Source organism: Magnolia sinica, chromosome 6 (genome assembly GCF_029962835.1).
Source record: "Magnolia sinica isolate HGM2019 chromosome 6, MsV1, whole genome shotgun sequence".
NCBI lineage: Eukaryota > Viridiplantae > Streptophyta > Magnoliopsida > Magnoliales > Magnoliaceae > Magnolia > Magnolia sinica.
Window position 1 is genome coordinate 1,651,233 of NC_080578.1, and position 17,335 is coordinate 1,668,567.

At 41.3% G+C, this 17,335-nt stretch overlaps 1 protein-coding gene across 1 annotated transcript; it reads left to right on the forward strand.

Moving 5' to 3' along the window:
- The first annotated feature begins 437 nt into the window (after positions 1-437).
- LOC131247907 (growth-regulating factor 4-like) lies at positions 438-5,306 on the forward strand. The gene is made up of 4 exons (XM_058247864.1): positions 438-1,078; positions 1,827-2,181; positions 4,406-4,875; positions 4,965-5,306. The coding sequence occupies exons 1-4, from the start codon at positions 895-897 to the stop codon at positions 4,970-4,972; spliced, it is 1,017 nt and encodes a 338-aa protein (XP_058103847.1). The 5' UTR covers positions 438-894; the 3' UTR covers positions 4,973-5,306.
- The last annotated feature ends 12,029 nt before the right edge of the window (positions 5,307-17,335 follow it).

Sequence of the window (17,335 nt, forward strand, 5' to 3'; positions counted from 1 at the left end):
GCAGACAGAAATCGTACGCGTGGCACAGTCTAAATAGTGGTCCCTCAATCTGATTATCCAACAACAGTTGAAGGACATTTAATGGACGGTTAGGATACGAGAAATAGCATCAGCCTGATTTGGGATTATTATCTACTACATTGGTCCCGCGATTCGGACAGTCTAGGTTGAGCTGCTGTATACTACGTATACAATTCCCGAGTGACTTGGGATTATCGACAATTCAAATTTATTTCGCCTTTGTTTTTAATCTTCTATTTTTTTTTTTAAGAAAAAAAAAGAAAAAAAGAAAAAAAAGAGGAGATTTTAATTTACAACTGGTGCACAGATACTGCCTCCTTTCCCAACACAACGCACACTCACAAAACCCACAGCCGCAGACACAACAAACACCCACAGCAGAGAGTGAGAGAGAGAGAGAGAGAGAGAGTGAGAACACCCACAGCAGAGAGAGAGAGAGAGAGAGAGAGACGCCACTCTCCCCATTTAAATCCCACCTCAGTGATGGCTCTCACCCTTCCATTTCTCGGATTCCGTTCTTTAGCTTAAAAAATAACGAAAAAGAAAAAGAAAAAACTCCAGAGAGAGAGAGAGAGAGAGATTCCTTCCGCTTATATATAGGGAGCAGCACTAGTCTTTATATTCTCTCTTTTTACCTTCCTTCTCCAACTCTCTCAATCTGGAAATGGAGAAGCTCTGCATTTCTCTCCCCCGCATTCTCTCGCTGCAGCTGCTCCGCTTTTTCTGCGGTCTGGGCTTTGTCTGAGCTGCTGTGCTTGCTCGTTGCAGCTTTTACCCTTTCTTACCTTTCTTCCCCTTTCTTCTTCTTCTTCTGTCCATCTCTTTCCTGCTGTCAGGGAAGTTCAAGGAAAAAAAACCCTAGAGTAGGAGCAGATGAACAGCGCGGCGGCGACGGGGAGCCGGCCACCGTTTACGGCGTCGCAATGGCAGGAACTCGAGCATCAAGCCCTGATATTTAAGTATATGATGGCCGGGATACCGGTCCCGCCCGATCTCCTTCTCCCGATCCGGAAGAGCTTTGAATCAATGCCTGCAAGGTTCTACCATCATCCCAGCAGTAAGGAACGAACGTCTCTCTCTTTCTTAGCATCTTGGATTGATTTTTATTTTTTATTTCGTGTTTTTTGGGAATGCTGTGCTATTGTTCCAAAGTTTTTCTTCATCTGTCTGTTTCGATTGTGATTGTTTGATGCTTGTTTTTGGGGTTTCTTTCATGGATTCCGCAATCAATTTCTTTGATCGTGATTGTTTCCTTCGACCCTGCCTCTGCAAATATTGGGATTTTTTTTATTGGGTCTATTGTTTTTAGAAAATGACTGTTTTATTTTATTTATTTTTTTAAATGGCGGAAACAAGTTAGTAATATTCGAGGGTAATTCGTAGGGATTCGGGAATTTATTTCGTTGGAAGGAAGTGGAATAGTTTGCAGCTTTATACTATTCTTTAGGAGATAAATGAGATTTTCTTGGTAACTTCTATTTTTTACTTGTGTGGATTTCCCCCCACTCTTTCCACCATTTTCGATGGAGAAAAGCATAAATTTTGGCTTTGTAACTTATTTATGAAGAAAATAAACAGATTTTTCTGTGCCGTTTGTGCTTATTTAATGTATTTTCTGGCATGATTTAATGGTTGCCTTTTGATGGTCTTTTTAAAATAAAAAATAAAATTTTTTGTGTGTGATTTTCTTGCAAGAGATGTCTGAACTATTGTCATTTTCTTCTCGTGATTCATTTCCTGTTCTTCTTTCTTCTCCCCTGTCTTAGAATAGAAGTGTAATGATTTTACTAGAGTTGTTTCTGCAGTGGGTTACTGTTCCTTTTATGGGAAGAAGGTGGACCCGGAGCCGGGGCGGTGCCGGAGGACCGATGGGAAGAAGTGGCGGTGCTCCAAGGATGCTTATCCGGACTCCAAGTACTGCGAGCGGCACATGCACCGAGGCCGCAACCGTTCAAGAAAGCCTGTGGAAACGCAAACCATCTCTCAGTCCTCATCGACTGTGACGTCGCTCACCACCCCAGGTGGTGGCGGTGGTGGCAGCAGCTTCCAGAACGTGCCCCTACACTCGATTGGTAATCCCCAGGGGCCATGTGCTGGAACCAACTCTTCCCAGTTGCAGATGGAGCCTGGCTCCTTCGGAATGGGTAACAAAGATTACAGGTAAACTATCTAAGCATTCTATGCATCTCATGCAATTTGGTGTGCGCGAATGCATGTTTGTTTGTGTGTTCATGCCTTAAACGCTATTGAATAGGTTCCTGTATTGGTTGAAATCTGATTTGCTTGCTTCTTTGGATTGTGAATTGGAAAGATTCCTTGGTTAGATATGAATGTGGGAGATATGTTTAAGTCTGTAGAGAATGGCCCATTATAGTTTTGCAGAGAATGGTCCCAAATTCCCAATGAGTTCTAGAAAACTGTGGCCGCGTCCTTAGTCTCTTGGGCTTTGTGATTGTTGGGTTGTCTCTGAGGTTGTAGATGACCACACATTTCTGTAGACAGAAATGGTCCCCCATGGAATCCTCCACAGAAAACGGTAAATTTTTCTGAGAAAATACCTATCTTTTGTCCCTGGGACCCACCGATTTTGATTCCTCGACAGAATATTTCGGCGCGTCTATTATCTGTAGAATTAGTTGCTGAATTCTGCAAGTTCTGTGCAGATGTGTGTTGGTTCTGTATTTCTCTGAGAGATTAGTTGCAGAGATCTGACAAGATGTTCTGGCTAATCACAGGTTAGGGAATTACTCTAGCACTCTGTCGGAAAAGGGGGGGAAGAGGACTTAGACTTTCGACTTAGAGATTAAAGGATTTTGTATGAGGTGCTGAATGAAATCTGACAATGTTTTTGTCAAAATGTTTTATCTTTTAACAGTGGTCCTTTCTAAGTTATTTTCCCCTAGTTGCCTGCTGCTGCAGAGATCTGTTACTGTAGAAAAATCTTTCTGTTTCATGGGGACCTCTGTGTTACCTGGTTCTCAACTCTCTCCTAAAGTTGCTGTAAAGAATGTTGGGTCACTGGAAAGACCTGGAAAGACCTGTTTTTATTAGTATGGGACCATAACGTCTGTTCAAGTATCTCTGGAAGACCTGTTTGTGTTATTGTCAGGACACAGGTTTACAGTTTGGTTAACCACTCATGCTTTTCTATTCTTGAAATTGAAATGGAAGGATTCATGTTCTCTATTTTCAATGAATCAAAGTAGAAGGATTTCACTGGTTTGGAATGGTAAGACATTGGTGATCGATGATTGTGAAATGCAATTGCAGAATTGCAAATAGCAGGCACTGGTGAGTGAATTTGAAATTGTGTCAGTATTCTCACACAAAAGTTATTCACTCATTTGAAGTCATAAAATGTAGCTTTATTAGAATTTGGCGATGTTATCATTGGCAGTGTAAGCATTGTGGGTCAGAAAGTCACCACACAGAAAGCTGGGGCTTCAATTTGGACTTTTAATGGGTTGTCCTCTCGAGTGTTCTGTATGCAATTGGGACGCTCATATTGTTTTCTTAATTTTCTATGTTTGCCCTAGGCTGCCATTTATCAATTATGTTGGTTTCAAGGCTGTATGGCATTTGAGAGTCTAGCCCTCTTTGGAGATCTCTTCTTATACTTATGTATCTATGACAGTGGATAGGGCCTGAAAATGGTTTCCTCTATTTTTTATCTTATAAAAACATAGAAACGGTTAATCAGTTACATTCATGACATGTTCTTTTTTTTTTTTTTGAGTCAAGGGATGCCCTTTGATGATAGTGGAAGTTTACTTCTGCAAACATTTGATGGTGTACCCTTCTGTTTCTAAAAGCCCGATTGGAATCTGGAAACTATTCCATGATCATTTAGGAAGGTAACACCTGAACCAGCATACCTGTATGCCAATCTTATGATCTGTTTTACAACTGAAGTCCTTGGAATGCCTTTCTCGTTTACTGACCTTTATTTCTTCTAAATATTGCTTTTTACTCTAAAAGAAAAATTGCTTCGTTTTAGAGTCTCTCTCTCTCTCTCTCTCTCTCTACCGGAGATAAAGAGGGATAGACGTTGTGTTTTCTAGCTTCTCTCTCCCAGTTTTTTTTACAGGGTATATACTCTTTTGTGTGCATTACCTAGCTTCATAAACGGGGAATTATAATTGAGTTTTCAAACTTTGACTTGATCCCCCTGTTCTTCATTTCATACCTATAGTTCCCAAAAGATCCATTGAGGTTTAACAAGAATGACTTTCTTCAAATCTTTCATTTGAGATCTATACCAGAACTAAAATCATAATATTTTCACTACTTTCAAATCATAATAATTTCACTACTTTCAAATCTAAGACCAAATGATTCTGCTGTTCCTTGTTGCACTGCATTCCTTACCTGGCAGAATGTGCAGGTATCTGCATGGAATGAAAGGAGAGGTGGACGAGCATAGTTTCTTCTCTGAAGCTTCTGGTAGTGCGAGGGGTCTTGGGATGGATTCTTCTCTTGACAGCACGTGGCGTCTGATGCCATCCAGGGTTTCCTCATTTCCACCATCAAAACCAAGAAATGGCTCCATTCTACAGGGTGATTACCCTCAGATGCAACCGCTGCAAGATCTGGGGCATGCTACTGTCACCACTGCACTATCGAAGCAGCAGCAGCATTGCTTCTTTGGGAGCGAATTTGGTTCGTCTGAGCCAGTGAAACAAGAAGGCCAGTCTCTTCGCCCTTTCTTTGATGAATGGCCTAAAAATAGGGATTCATGGTCTGATTTGGAAGATGAGAGATCCAACCGAACGTCATTCTCCACGACCCAGCTCTCAATTTCCATACCAATGGCTTCCACTGACTTCTCCGCAACAAGTTCTCGGTCCCCCAATGGTGAGTCCAAGCTAGAGCAGATCTCTCCTTTCTTTTTCCTCAATTCCTTGGTGCCTGCTAATCCTCTACATGTTTTTTTCTTAATGCAGATGATTAGGAAAAGTTGGATACCAATATGAGACTGGCTGGAAACTGTTATCTGGTTTCCCTTGTTGGTTACCGACAAGATAATGTTCCTGGATTGGCAGAGTACTTCAGGATTTCTACTTGGTTTTCCATCTCCCTCTCCTGTTTTGGTCTACTAAAACTTATGCCTGAAGAATGCTTGCTAGCTTGTTGGTGTTTGTTTTAGTGTGTTCTGTTAACGGGTTCAACTATACCGTCTTGATGCTACTTATCTTTTTCCTCTTGAATTGAACTCTGTATGAAACTAAGAATGCAAGCTCAAGATTTCCTTTCTGAATAAAACAACCATTTGGAGTCTCCCGCAATTGAGTATTCTTCGCGGCAGGAAAGCCTTGGAAGGAGATGGACCTTTTTATCAAGGTAAGACTACTTCCTCAGTCTTGAATTCCGCCCCAAACTGCTTTTCATTTCTGTGAAACTATCCTTCTGACATATAAGACAAAACCCAAAACCAGATCATCAACCAGAAAAGAGTGCCATATCTCAACACATTGCACTGCACTCATAATAGCAAGTATGAATGCCTAGGCCCAGACTTCTGATGAAATCTCTGTAGGCTTTTGTGTTCACATGGATGTTTTCTATGTGGAGGTTTAGCTTCTGTGTCCTGGATCGGGAAGTGTCCTAGTACCTGAATTGGGGTGATGAATCCAGACTGTCTATTTACTAGGTCCTCTTGATGGATGTCCAGCAGTTGAGAGCTGCACCAATGGGACAATCCTATCCTCATAGATTTGGCCTTCAAATGGACTATCAGAATGAAAATGGATTTAACAGGGGAAAAGTTATGGCTAGTGTTGTCCCTTTGGCATGTTTTGAACTGAGTGTCATCTACTGATTGGGACCGCCTATTGAATGGCTGTGGTCCACACCTTTCTACTTCCATGTGTGGGCATTGGCCAATGCATTTCCCATGCTGATCTAGTGCCAGCGGCTGGAGTCAGTCTTGGTGTTTTTCTTGGTAACATGGTGGTTGTACTTGACTAAGTATTAATGTTGTTGGCTGGTTTCAAGAGTTTCTTATTTGTCTTTATGAATTTGATTTAGTGTTCTGATTTACTCTTTTTTTTTATTATAATTTGATTTTAGATGAACCCAGAACCAATATGAGGCTAGACAGTAGAGTTGCAAATCATAGTTTGCAAACGGGAACTCAACCCAGGACTAAGTCAATCACTAAGTCGAGTTGACCAGGCGAGTCATTTTTTAATAATATTATATACAATCAACAGTTAGGATCTCATCTAACTTTTCTCTTCTTGTCTTCTTCTTCAAATTTGTTCTAAAATCTACCTAATCGAAAATCTAGATTTTGGGGGTTTTTTCGTTGGGTCGGAGTAGTGTTTTTTCAGTGTGCTGAGTCAACTTGGAAAACTAGATTCGAGTTAAGGATCAGCTGGTTTCCCAACCTAGTGACCTAGGCCTAGACCAAGCTACTTTAAACAGGATGAGTCTCAGGTCGACCTGCATGTTGCAAATTTTAAGAAGGGCCTGGCATACCTGGTATGGATGCTCATTAAGTCCTGTTACTAGGAGAGACTAGAGTCCTTGTAAGACATGTTATAGGAAAAAGACCTTTCGAAAAGTCAGGTTATTGTGTTTAGATGATAACTCTTAAAGCTACCTGGAACCCAAGATCCTGTATTTGGATACATATTTGAGGAAATTAAAAAGATGAGTGAAATAATATTCAATCAAACCAATAATGATTTAGTACGCAGATAAAACAAGAAGTCACAGTTCAGTACTTGCGCATTGCCATCAGTAATCAGGCGGGCCGGGCTGGGATGGGTTAGGTTGAGGGTGAACCTGACCTCAGGAGGTCCCAATTTGTAAATCTGACTTCCTGAATTCGAACCCCAGGCGCCCAACCCAAACTTCTCTATCTGTGAATTAACCCGACTCAAATACATGTTATCGTTCCCAACCCAACTTGAATTTACTCAACCCAACCGTCGACCCAAATTCAAATGAGTTGGCGTTTTTCAACTTGAACTCAACCTGAGGACCTTGACAACCGACCCACAGGACCGAACTCGGCTTGGGTCAGCCTGGTTCGTATTGACCTGTATCCAAGTTGCAGCCCTAGCCATTAGTACCTTGCCTACTCTCCAACCTTGAGGTGAAGCTTTTGGACAGAAAATGGCAGAAAGGGAGGAATGGAGACGGAGTGTAAGAAAAGAAGGGTTACCTTAGCTTGCTGGATGTACAGAACAGGCTTTTGGTTCTGCCAAGCTCAGTCGCTACGCTAGGGGAGTACTGTTTGACGCAGATGGTCGATCCCGTAAGGTACGACTGGAGCTGATCTATTGCTGATCCAGACCGTTCATCATACGGGACCCACTTCAAATGAGGGATTCCCCCCACAAAGCTCCTAGATAAGCGGCTTCGATCCTACAGATGTGTGCCTTTTAAAAAAAAATAATAATTTTTTTAAAAATAGAGTTGAGGTAAAAATACAGCAATAATCCAGAAAGAATGTCAAACAATTAATGGCCGGGATTTTCCAATCTCGAGTTTTGGGTCATCCTCCTGCGACCGGATATAAGATTCACTCCATCGCTTGTACAAACTGGGCACAAGTGTTCACATCATCAGGACTATGATTGCTCGTCCACCAACACTATTTTTCTGTAGTGATGGGAACAATCCCTCCCCTCACGGGGAAAAACAAAATAAAATTGTGGGGCCCACCGACATGCATTTGTGATTTACGACTACGAGCCAGTGTCTTTGCTTATTTTAGGATGTGAACCGAAAGAAAATGAGGCAGATCCAAAACTAGAGTGGGTCCAAACATCAAATACGGTTGGGATGGAGCCGGTACCATTAAAACTTTCCTCAGGCTCGCCGGAATGTTTACATGACATCTAACCCGTTCATAGGGTTATTCGTCTTGGGGTTTATGGAAAAAAACAAATATCAGCCTCATCCAAAATTTCTGCGTGCCCCAAGATGGTTTCAATGGTGGGTGTATCAATTCCCCCGGTTTCTTCTTGTGCCGCCAGTTGAGTTTTGAATCTGCCTGATTTTTAGGCTCGCGTCCTAATATTAATATGTTCCAGCGCAATGGATGGACGGGGCGGATGGTACACAGACATTACGGTGGGCCCAACTGGCATTTGTTGCACGGGCGCCCGTAACATGTTTAGGAAATTCGCGCCCCTGAAAATGATATGAATTGCGATTTTATTTTGATTCCAAACCTACTCGGACTGAAAGGTGACTAAAAATAGCAGCCACTCATGCCCTGATATTAACGCGCGACATACTCCACGTGTCAAGGTGGAACAAGTGCAAAATCTGTGTCTTTCATAATGATAGAGCTCTCTGTGCGGGGGCGCAGCTTGAGCCTGGCGTGGGACCCCTGACTGTGGGGCCTACATTGATGTATTGGACTACATTTACCCCATCCATCTGTATTTAAAACTTATTTTAGGGCATGATAAAAAAATGAAGCAGATACAAATCTCATATTGACCATAATATAGAAATACTAGTAATTGATCATTAAAAACTTCTTGTGGATGAAGATGATATTTGTGTGGTCTCTTTTATTATAGTTCTTTTTGACCTTATCAACAGGTTGGATGGCAAATAAACATTCCGGTGGACCCATGAAAATTTTACGGTGAGGATTCAATCACCCTTGTTTCCTGTGGTGCAGTCCACGTAAGATTTGGGCATACTTCATTTTTGGTATAATGCCCTAAAATGTGCTTTGAAAATGGTTGGACAGTGTGGATTAAAGGCGCATACATCACTGTTTGCACAACCGTTGCATATATTTTTTTTGACCATCCAAATTGTGGGCCATCGTTCGCAGGCAGTGGGTCTTGCCTCGGCCCAGATCTGGCACATTTACAACATCACACTGCTAAAACCGGCAATTCCAGAGATTAGGAATTTTGTAGACTTCTGGAAAGTCAGGGCTGTTTGTTGCTTCCCGTGTCCTTTTCTTGTTGGAAAAAAAAAAATAAAATAAAAAATCCTAAAAGAAAGCATAGTACATATGGATACTAGAAGACGCAAGCTGGCAGAGTATGGGTATCCATCCATATTCACAAAGTTGGCTGTACACGTGGCATTCATGTACGTGCATCCAAACAGTGGGCCCCATTCTATGTGTGGCATAGGAATTAAGGGGATTCGATATGGACCGTTTGTTTGATAGACATTTGCATGCAAGCAAACGTGTGTTGATCACATGCTGTCCGGATTGAGGTAGACAACTTTTCCTTGGTTTGTCAAAACCAACTTATACCCAACAACTTATGAAAATGAGAAAAATGAGGTTAGTGTGCTATTTTTGTATTGTATTGTTGTATTATTTAAGTAATATGCCAAACTCTCTTTTGTGTATGGAATTAGAAAATGAGTATATTATATATTCCAATATAATTTCGAAGTAAGGATAAAATCTCTGCTCAGAAAATAAGATAGACTATACATACTAAATACATACAAAAACATAATATTCTATGTACATGTATCATATGTGTTGAACGTTTACTTGCACAAATATTTATATTTAAGTAACCACATTGGTCAGGTATGCCACCATCAATATTCAAATGTTTCTCATGCATTATTTTTGTTAATTAGTGTGCACATGCACCATTATATTAAGTGTGTCACAAATCCAAGCGGCCTCATGATTGGACGGTTTGATGGGCGTAAAGTGGCTGTGTGACACGGAGCTGACGAACTGATAATTCTGCTCTGGTTGTAGTTTCGTAATTTTGATTTCTATTAGTTATTAGAGCTTTGGCGAGCATGCCTATGGGGACCTAGAGGCACACGTGTCAATGTGACATGCGTGTGCTGCTGTATCTTAGCTTTTCATCAGGTGGGCAACACTGTTTAAGTCTTCTTAACCAAATATCTGCCCGATTCGTCAGTTGGACCGTAAAATGGCGTGTGTCGGCCTCTACGGTCCAGTGCCCACATGTAGAAATGAGTGGATCGCATCAACCGTCTATCCTCCGGGCAATGAATGGCTTATTGTAGCACGATTCCACTGCAACGATGATCATGACCACTGATTTGTGGATTGGAATGTGAGCCAGTCAAAATTTTCTCTTCAATGGTCATCGTTCAGCTGTAAACTTGGATGGTCAGAATCTAACCATCTAGCATAAGGGTTTTGTGGTGGTCCGTAAACGTGCATCCCTATTCCCATTTTCCTATGTAGTCTGACCCAGTTGAGTTCTGGATTGGACTTTTGTTTGGTTCACACCACGAGCTGACGTAAATGATGGACGAATTGGATTTCGAACATATCACGGTGGGCCCACAAAAGCTTTTCTTTTGCATGCCTACCAAAGATACCTGCGTCCATTGCGTTGCAATTTACCAAAAAAGGGTCTCGTATTCGCAAACGGATTGGCTACTCCCCCTGCCACCAGCCAATGGCTTATGGACGGTGCTCTGTGGCCTCCATCATGATGTATGTGTTTTATCCATGCCGTTCATCTATTTTTCTAGATCATTTTATGGTACGAGAGCTAAAATGAGGTATATAACGATCTCAAGTGGACCACATTACAGGAAACAGTGTTGAATGAACATCGACCATTAAAAACCTTTTGGGGGCCCATAAAAGTTTTGGATCAAGATGATCTATGTTTTTTCACTTAATCTGCGTTTGTATGACCTAATCAACAGATTGGATGTCAAATAAACATTATAGTGGGGAGGGTTTTAATGGTGGATATCCAATCATAATTGTTTTCCTGTCGTCGGGTCCACTTGAGATTTATATAAGCTCATTTTTAGAATAAATCTCTAAAATAACATGTAAACATGTATGAACAGAATGGATAAAACACATATTATGATGGAGCTCATAGAGCACCGACCACCAGCCACCCGGCTAGTGGCACGGGGAGTAGCCAATCCGATTCCCTGTATTCAAACTCGGGGAATTTTTATTCTTTCAAATGGATACTTTTTACCTTAACTTTAATACTTTTCTTTTAATGATGATTTTAAATTTTGTATTTCTCAATCAAATAATGATAGATAGAAAGAATATAAACTAAAAACTATGTGTGTCAATCTTATTGATTTGGATTTGAAATTCATTACAACTACAAATAAATAAAATAAACATTGAATAAACGAACGATAAAAATATGTTATCTTTCAGGTAAGGAGTCAGTTGATCAAAATATGTGATCTTTCAGGTAAGAAGTCAGTTGATTGGAAATCTAATGACGGTGTATTATGAATGTTTATACTACTCAATATATTCCTTATGGTATGCTAAGAGAAGATATTCTCATTTTACCGCTAAGGTCTTAGTGGATTGTGGCTAACAATGGAGTGTATGTACTAGCATACTAACAAATTTAAAAAAAATGTCACTTTTGAGTGTATTATAATTATGACATTGGATAATAGATATCTAAACTAAGCTAAACTTGAGACATTTTGCGACATAGTTTGATAGAAATAAAAAATAAAAAATTAAGATAAACAATATCATGCTATGTATATTGATTATGTTTAGCGTGGGCTTCAAACTATTCACCATGTGCTACTTATATAACTAGGGAGGTAGCAACCACTCATTGGATTTCTCTTTGGATTCAGGATCCATAATAATTAAGGTGTAGAGTCATTTTTTTAATTTTCCGAAATTAGCTAAAGAAATCTTCAAGAGTTTAGAGTAGTAAACCGTTTCAAATATCCTTGCCATCATGACTGCAATGATAAGCGGATTGAATCTAGATTCCTAGCCTTTCAATTTCCTTGGTTTCAGAGGGGAAATCCGTTTCTTGAACTTTTATAATTGCCATGAAAGAACATCTATTTAAAAAAAAAAAAAAAAAAAGTTTGCAGTTAAAATTGTGTAAGATGGCTTTGTTCAGTATATTTTAGATTTTTAAAGATAATTTTATTGACCATATTTAGATTGTGATAAGATTCTACTCTCAACAAATTTTTATAGATTTACCGATAACATTGCTTTGATCACATGGGCCACTCATGTTAGGCTAATGCGTGGTTCCTCACAGCGTCTCATTTTATACATATACAGTGTTCTTTATTAGTTCTTCATGAATGCAGACAAGTGGCCGCATTTTATTGGTCCACGTGGATCGCCTTGGCGGTGGTGAACATACTCGCATCCGGCACAGTGCAATTGAATGCGTTGGAGCTTTTGCAACTCGATCTGGATATTTTTCGACCACGTAAACCGTTTAAATGAATGGCCTGGATCACCGCACGTCTCTCAACACTCAACGGTACGGGTCCGTTCGCGTTCCCCTGCGAGGAAACATCAGCCAGCCAGCTGATATTGCAGACAGATCTTTGAGGTTGCGGATTCCGTTAGCTCGGGGTAACACCCAGTTCCGTCTGGCGTTACTTTGAGACCCTCTTTTATGCATGTGTTGTATATACACACTGTCCATCCGTTTGTCCTACTCATTTTAGCACTCAAAAATAAAGAAGAAGATCCAAAATCGCGTGGATCACACGCAAGTAAAAGTGGTGATTTACCATTAAAATTTGTTGTAGGCCATAAAAGCTTTGAATTGAGCTGATATTTGTGTTTTCCCTTCATCTATGTCTGTGCAAACTTATCAACAGTTTGGATGGAAAATAAACATTACGGTGGGCCTTACGATGTATTTAATGGTAGGCGTTCAATCACTACGGTTTCAAATAGAGTGGTCCAGTAAGATTAGATCTGCTATATTTAATATCCATGCCCTAAAATTATCTTGGTAAAAAAACGATGGACGGCGTGGATATACAAAACATACATCAATGTGGGCCCACGGTTAGGGCCTGACTGAACTCGGTTTTACCCGGAACTGACCGAATCCGCTCTAATGGCGCGTAGGTTAAAGTTGAGGCTCGCTCTTGGGTGCATGTTAGCAACTCTCCGTCCTTACTGCGCACTAGTACGCACCCGCCCACGTGGTGATGACCGTCATTCATGAATCTCCTCGCTCCACGTGTCGACATCCCAAATGCTAGCACCTTGTTCTTGTCGGCTCTGGAGATCTAGTACGTCCTGGATCTGGTGACGGGGTCGAGGTGGGCCCATGTTGGGAACCGCTGTTACACCGGGAGAGGTGTTGAAATAAATAACGGAAATCTGCTCTTAAGTACACACGCTCCAGATGCTCGATACTAGCACGTGAAGATGACTAACGCGTGCGAGATATCCATGCCACACGTCACGCAATTTCCTCTCTTTAGGTGCCACGTCCTTTGAATTAACCGATCTGATGTTCGAGCAGGCCGCCACATCAATCAGAATCTGTACTCGTGGTCAATTTTCCTCAACCGTTCCTTTTATTTTGTCCAAATATTAAAAATCTGATCTCTATAGCATCATCAATCCATGGTATGGCCGTACTATGGCATGATGAACGGTTCAGATCTTTTCCACGTATTTATTACTTACACGTGTGATGCGAGCGAGTGCACTAAACTTTTCAAACAACGAAGAAAAATGTCAGTGTCAGCCAGCGTGCGCCTAGGGAACCGGATCAGTCTGACATCATGCAGTGGGACCTACTGCAGCTGTCCATGTCAGAGGATCACATGGCTAGGAGTGCCGTAGGCGCACTCGATTCGCCACGTCACCGTCGGTGGGCCCCACGTCACAGTGGGTCGCCCGTGGCATGATTTTACTGGGCAATGGTGACATCACCATGACGAACGCTCAGGTGGAATGTGCCGCGGCCTGGTATGGAAGATCACGTGGCAGGTGCGCCCATCGTCCTTGATGAACCGGAATCGCAGCTGCATATAACACCCAGGCTATGTGGGCCCCACCAGGTCGTATATCCACTCCGTCCATCAGGTGGATAACCTTATCCAACCCGTACATATAAAAGACTATTCTGTGGAAAAAGTGCAGATGGCCATACCAACCACTGAAATATAAAATTACTTCTAGAATCTCATAGTTTACGCGGTTTAGCCTGCATGAGTTTTTGATTAGGCTTTTTTCTACGTATTCACTTAAGTACGTCTGATTAACGGGTTTGATGAAAGATACATACCCAGTCGACTTCCACAAGCAAACTAGCCTGTTTGATCCGTGTGGGAATAATCAATGGGCGGGTAGTTCCGACGGGCTTCGGGTTTGACCCGTAATGGGCTGAGTTTGGGTGGTATACCAGGCCCGAAATCAGAAGCACAATTGTAAATTAGACTCTCAGGAGTTTCAACTCCCGGTTAAGGGTTCGAGTACCCATAGGTGGTGACATTGCACCGGCGTGAGTGTGTGGGGGTGTGTGTGCGTGTGTAAAAATAAAAAATAAAAAATCGAGCCAGTTACAGACTTAGTTCCCTAGAAGCCCATACACGCAGCCCGGCCCGGTAGGTCTTTTCTTAACCTAATTTTCTCCTTTTTCTTTCATTCTTTCGTTCTTTCTCCCTCTTTTACACACCAGACACATTAAAATATTTTATCCACAAAGATATTCAGGGCTTGGGCTCAGGCGGACTTTGGTTGGGCTTTATGTAAATGTCCTGGGCTGAACTCAGGCTGGATATTTCAACAGGTCATGAGCTCAGGCTAAATTTGGGCTTAGGTACAGAGTTGCAGACCAGGGTTGGACAAGAGCACCCTAACCCAGCCCATTGACAGCCCTTATTGCGTAGGATGGAATTAGCATTGTTATTGAACAAAGATTGCATGTCCGAACTTACATTTTGAATTAAAATCTTCATGCTGCATTAACCAAAATGCATGATTGTAGATTATGAAATTGTAATTATTAGATTAGATTTATAATTGATGTCAATCACTTGTGTGTGCAGATGAGTGCTCACCTGCTCACATGTTTACAAGAGCACTCATACACACCTTTGCCCACTTGTCTTAGGTACAAAATTTGAACACTCAACGTGATGCGATACCCCTTGAAATCACGCAAGCTTAACTTTTAGCCCAATACAAAACTCTGATGAGTTATAGCAAAAGGAAATAGTTTCCTTCCTTAATTTGCATTTCTCTTTGCTATCGCCCGCTAAAGTTTTACATGCCCATGTGCACCTTTTTATGTGAGCACCTTTGCACGTGTCATGGGCATAGAATCTGAACGGTCCACGTGATGCAGCACCCCTTGAAACTTATGGACTCAATTTTCAGTGAGATCTGAAACTCTAGTGGACCATGGAAGATGGAATATATATACTTGAATGTTATGTATAAAGAGTACATATGAATGGACAGCATGGAGAAAACAAATGCATTTCCAAACACAGAATAGATTTCATATTAGACCAAATGCAATTCGGTACCACCTAAGCCCACATACAGAACAGGGCAGTATTGTTTGGCATCCCGCCATAGTGCTTTTGAGTAATTTATTCATTTTCAATTATATTAACTTTAAACATTTATGATATGTCCATAACTTTAAACATTTAAATGTTGGCCATGCCACGTAAAACAGTCGGGACACCCACCTTTGAGATCCTTTTGGACGTGAAATAGGTTGCGAGGCCTTCGCTATCCTCCGCAGTGGGATGTTGGCGGGTGCCGCTTCGGTGCATCCACTGAGGTGGGTGGGACCCTTGACTGTGGGGCTCACAGTGATGTATGTGTCTTCAATCCACACTGTCCAGCCATTTTGACAGCTCATTTTAGGGAATGATTCCAAAAATGAAGCGGACCCTAATCTTAGGTGGACTACATCACAGGCAACAGTTGTAATTGAATCCCCACCGTTAAAAAATTCATGAATTCCACTGAAATGTTTATTTGTCATCTAGCCTTTTGATAAGGTTGCAAAGACATAAATGAAGACACCACACAAATATCAACTTCATCCGAAGCTTTTGTGGCCCCCAAGAAGATTTTAATGGTTAATTACCACTGTTTCCTTACTATGGTCCATCCGAGATTTGAATCTACTTCATTTTTTGGACCATACCTGAAAATGAGCTTTCAATAACGAGGAATAACGTGGATGTAGTCACATGCATCATAGTGGGCCCCACAGTGAGGGACCCCACCCACCTCAATTGATTAAGGGATCCACCAAAATTGTGCCCCTGTGGTTAGAGTTGGGCAGAATCTAACCCAATCCAGCAAATCCGACCCGATTTGGTGGATCTGACCTGATCCGAACTGAACCAAAGGCCTGGATCGGTGCAGATCGAGTAGGACCACTCAGATTCGATCGTACATCGGATCATAGTCAATCCGAACCGATTCGATCCGAAATCCGAACGAACCCTTACCACTCTTTCTCTACCCGAAGGAGGCGCCACACCCACCCATCTCTCCTCCTTTCTCTCCCGATTTCCCTCCTCTCCTTCCCTCTCTCCTCCTTTTTCTCCTTCTCTCTCTCCCGGTTTCCCGCATCTCCTTCTTTCTCTCTTCCTTTCTCTCCCTCTCTCTCCCTGGACTCAACTTGATCCGACTTGATTCGGTTTCCCAGACTGAGTCGGACACAGTTCAGGTCAGGCCAGCAAAGATTCGAATTGGATCGACTCAGCCCTGCTGGACTCAGTCCCGGATTGGATCGAGTTCGAGTCAAGTTCTTGAAAAATCGGATCGAGTCGAGTTGGACCCAATTCGGTCCAACTCAACTCGATGCCCGCCTCTACTTGTGGTGGCATGGTCAGATTTGATTGATGGTGTTGTATGCTGTCACAAATGGGCTTGGGCCTTCTCGTAGGACTTATTTGTTTTCTAATTTATAATATAAATTCAGTATAAATAATAAATAATTATTACTTAGATTTGTATTTATCTTTAATGTAGTAAGATAACATAAGTAGGTTGTCATTGGATACCAACAGCTTAGTGTAAAACTTTATACTAATGGTATGTGTTAACTACGAGCAAACTAATCAGAGTCATAGTTCCAAAATTAGATTGATTGACCAACCCTACGTTATCTTTACATCATCTACGTACAATCTTCATTTTAAACAGGAACGGTGGTTTTTTTTTTTAATTAAACAAGTCCTCTCCTCGTAGTTAGATCATCTAATAAGCTCAACTTTTTTCACAATACATGAAAAGTTTAATTCAAATACACTTATTATATGTCACCTATGCAATTTTCAAATAAATTTTTAGTATCTGCATGTCGTCCATAACTCCTCTAGAGTATCAAAGTTCTCATTTGTCAATTTTTTGCCCGATGAGATTTAATTAGAGGGCAAGATGCTGTTAGAGATTAGGTTTACACAAGTATATAATCATTCAAATAAAAAGTATGGGCTTAGTTTTTACAAACTTGTCATCCAATCAAATCCTCTCACGGTATGCTTGTAATTTGCTAAGCACATGTCTGGAGATGACCCAATCGAAATCCATTTACGATAGTTTTATAGGAAGCTCCTT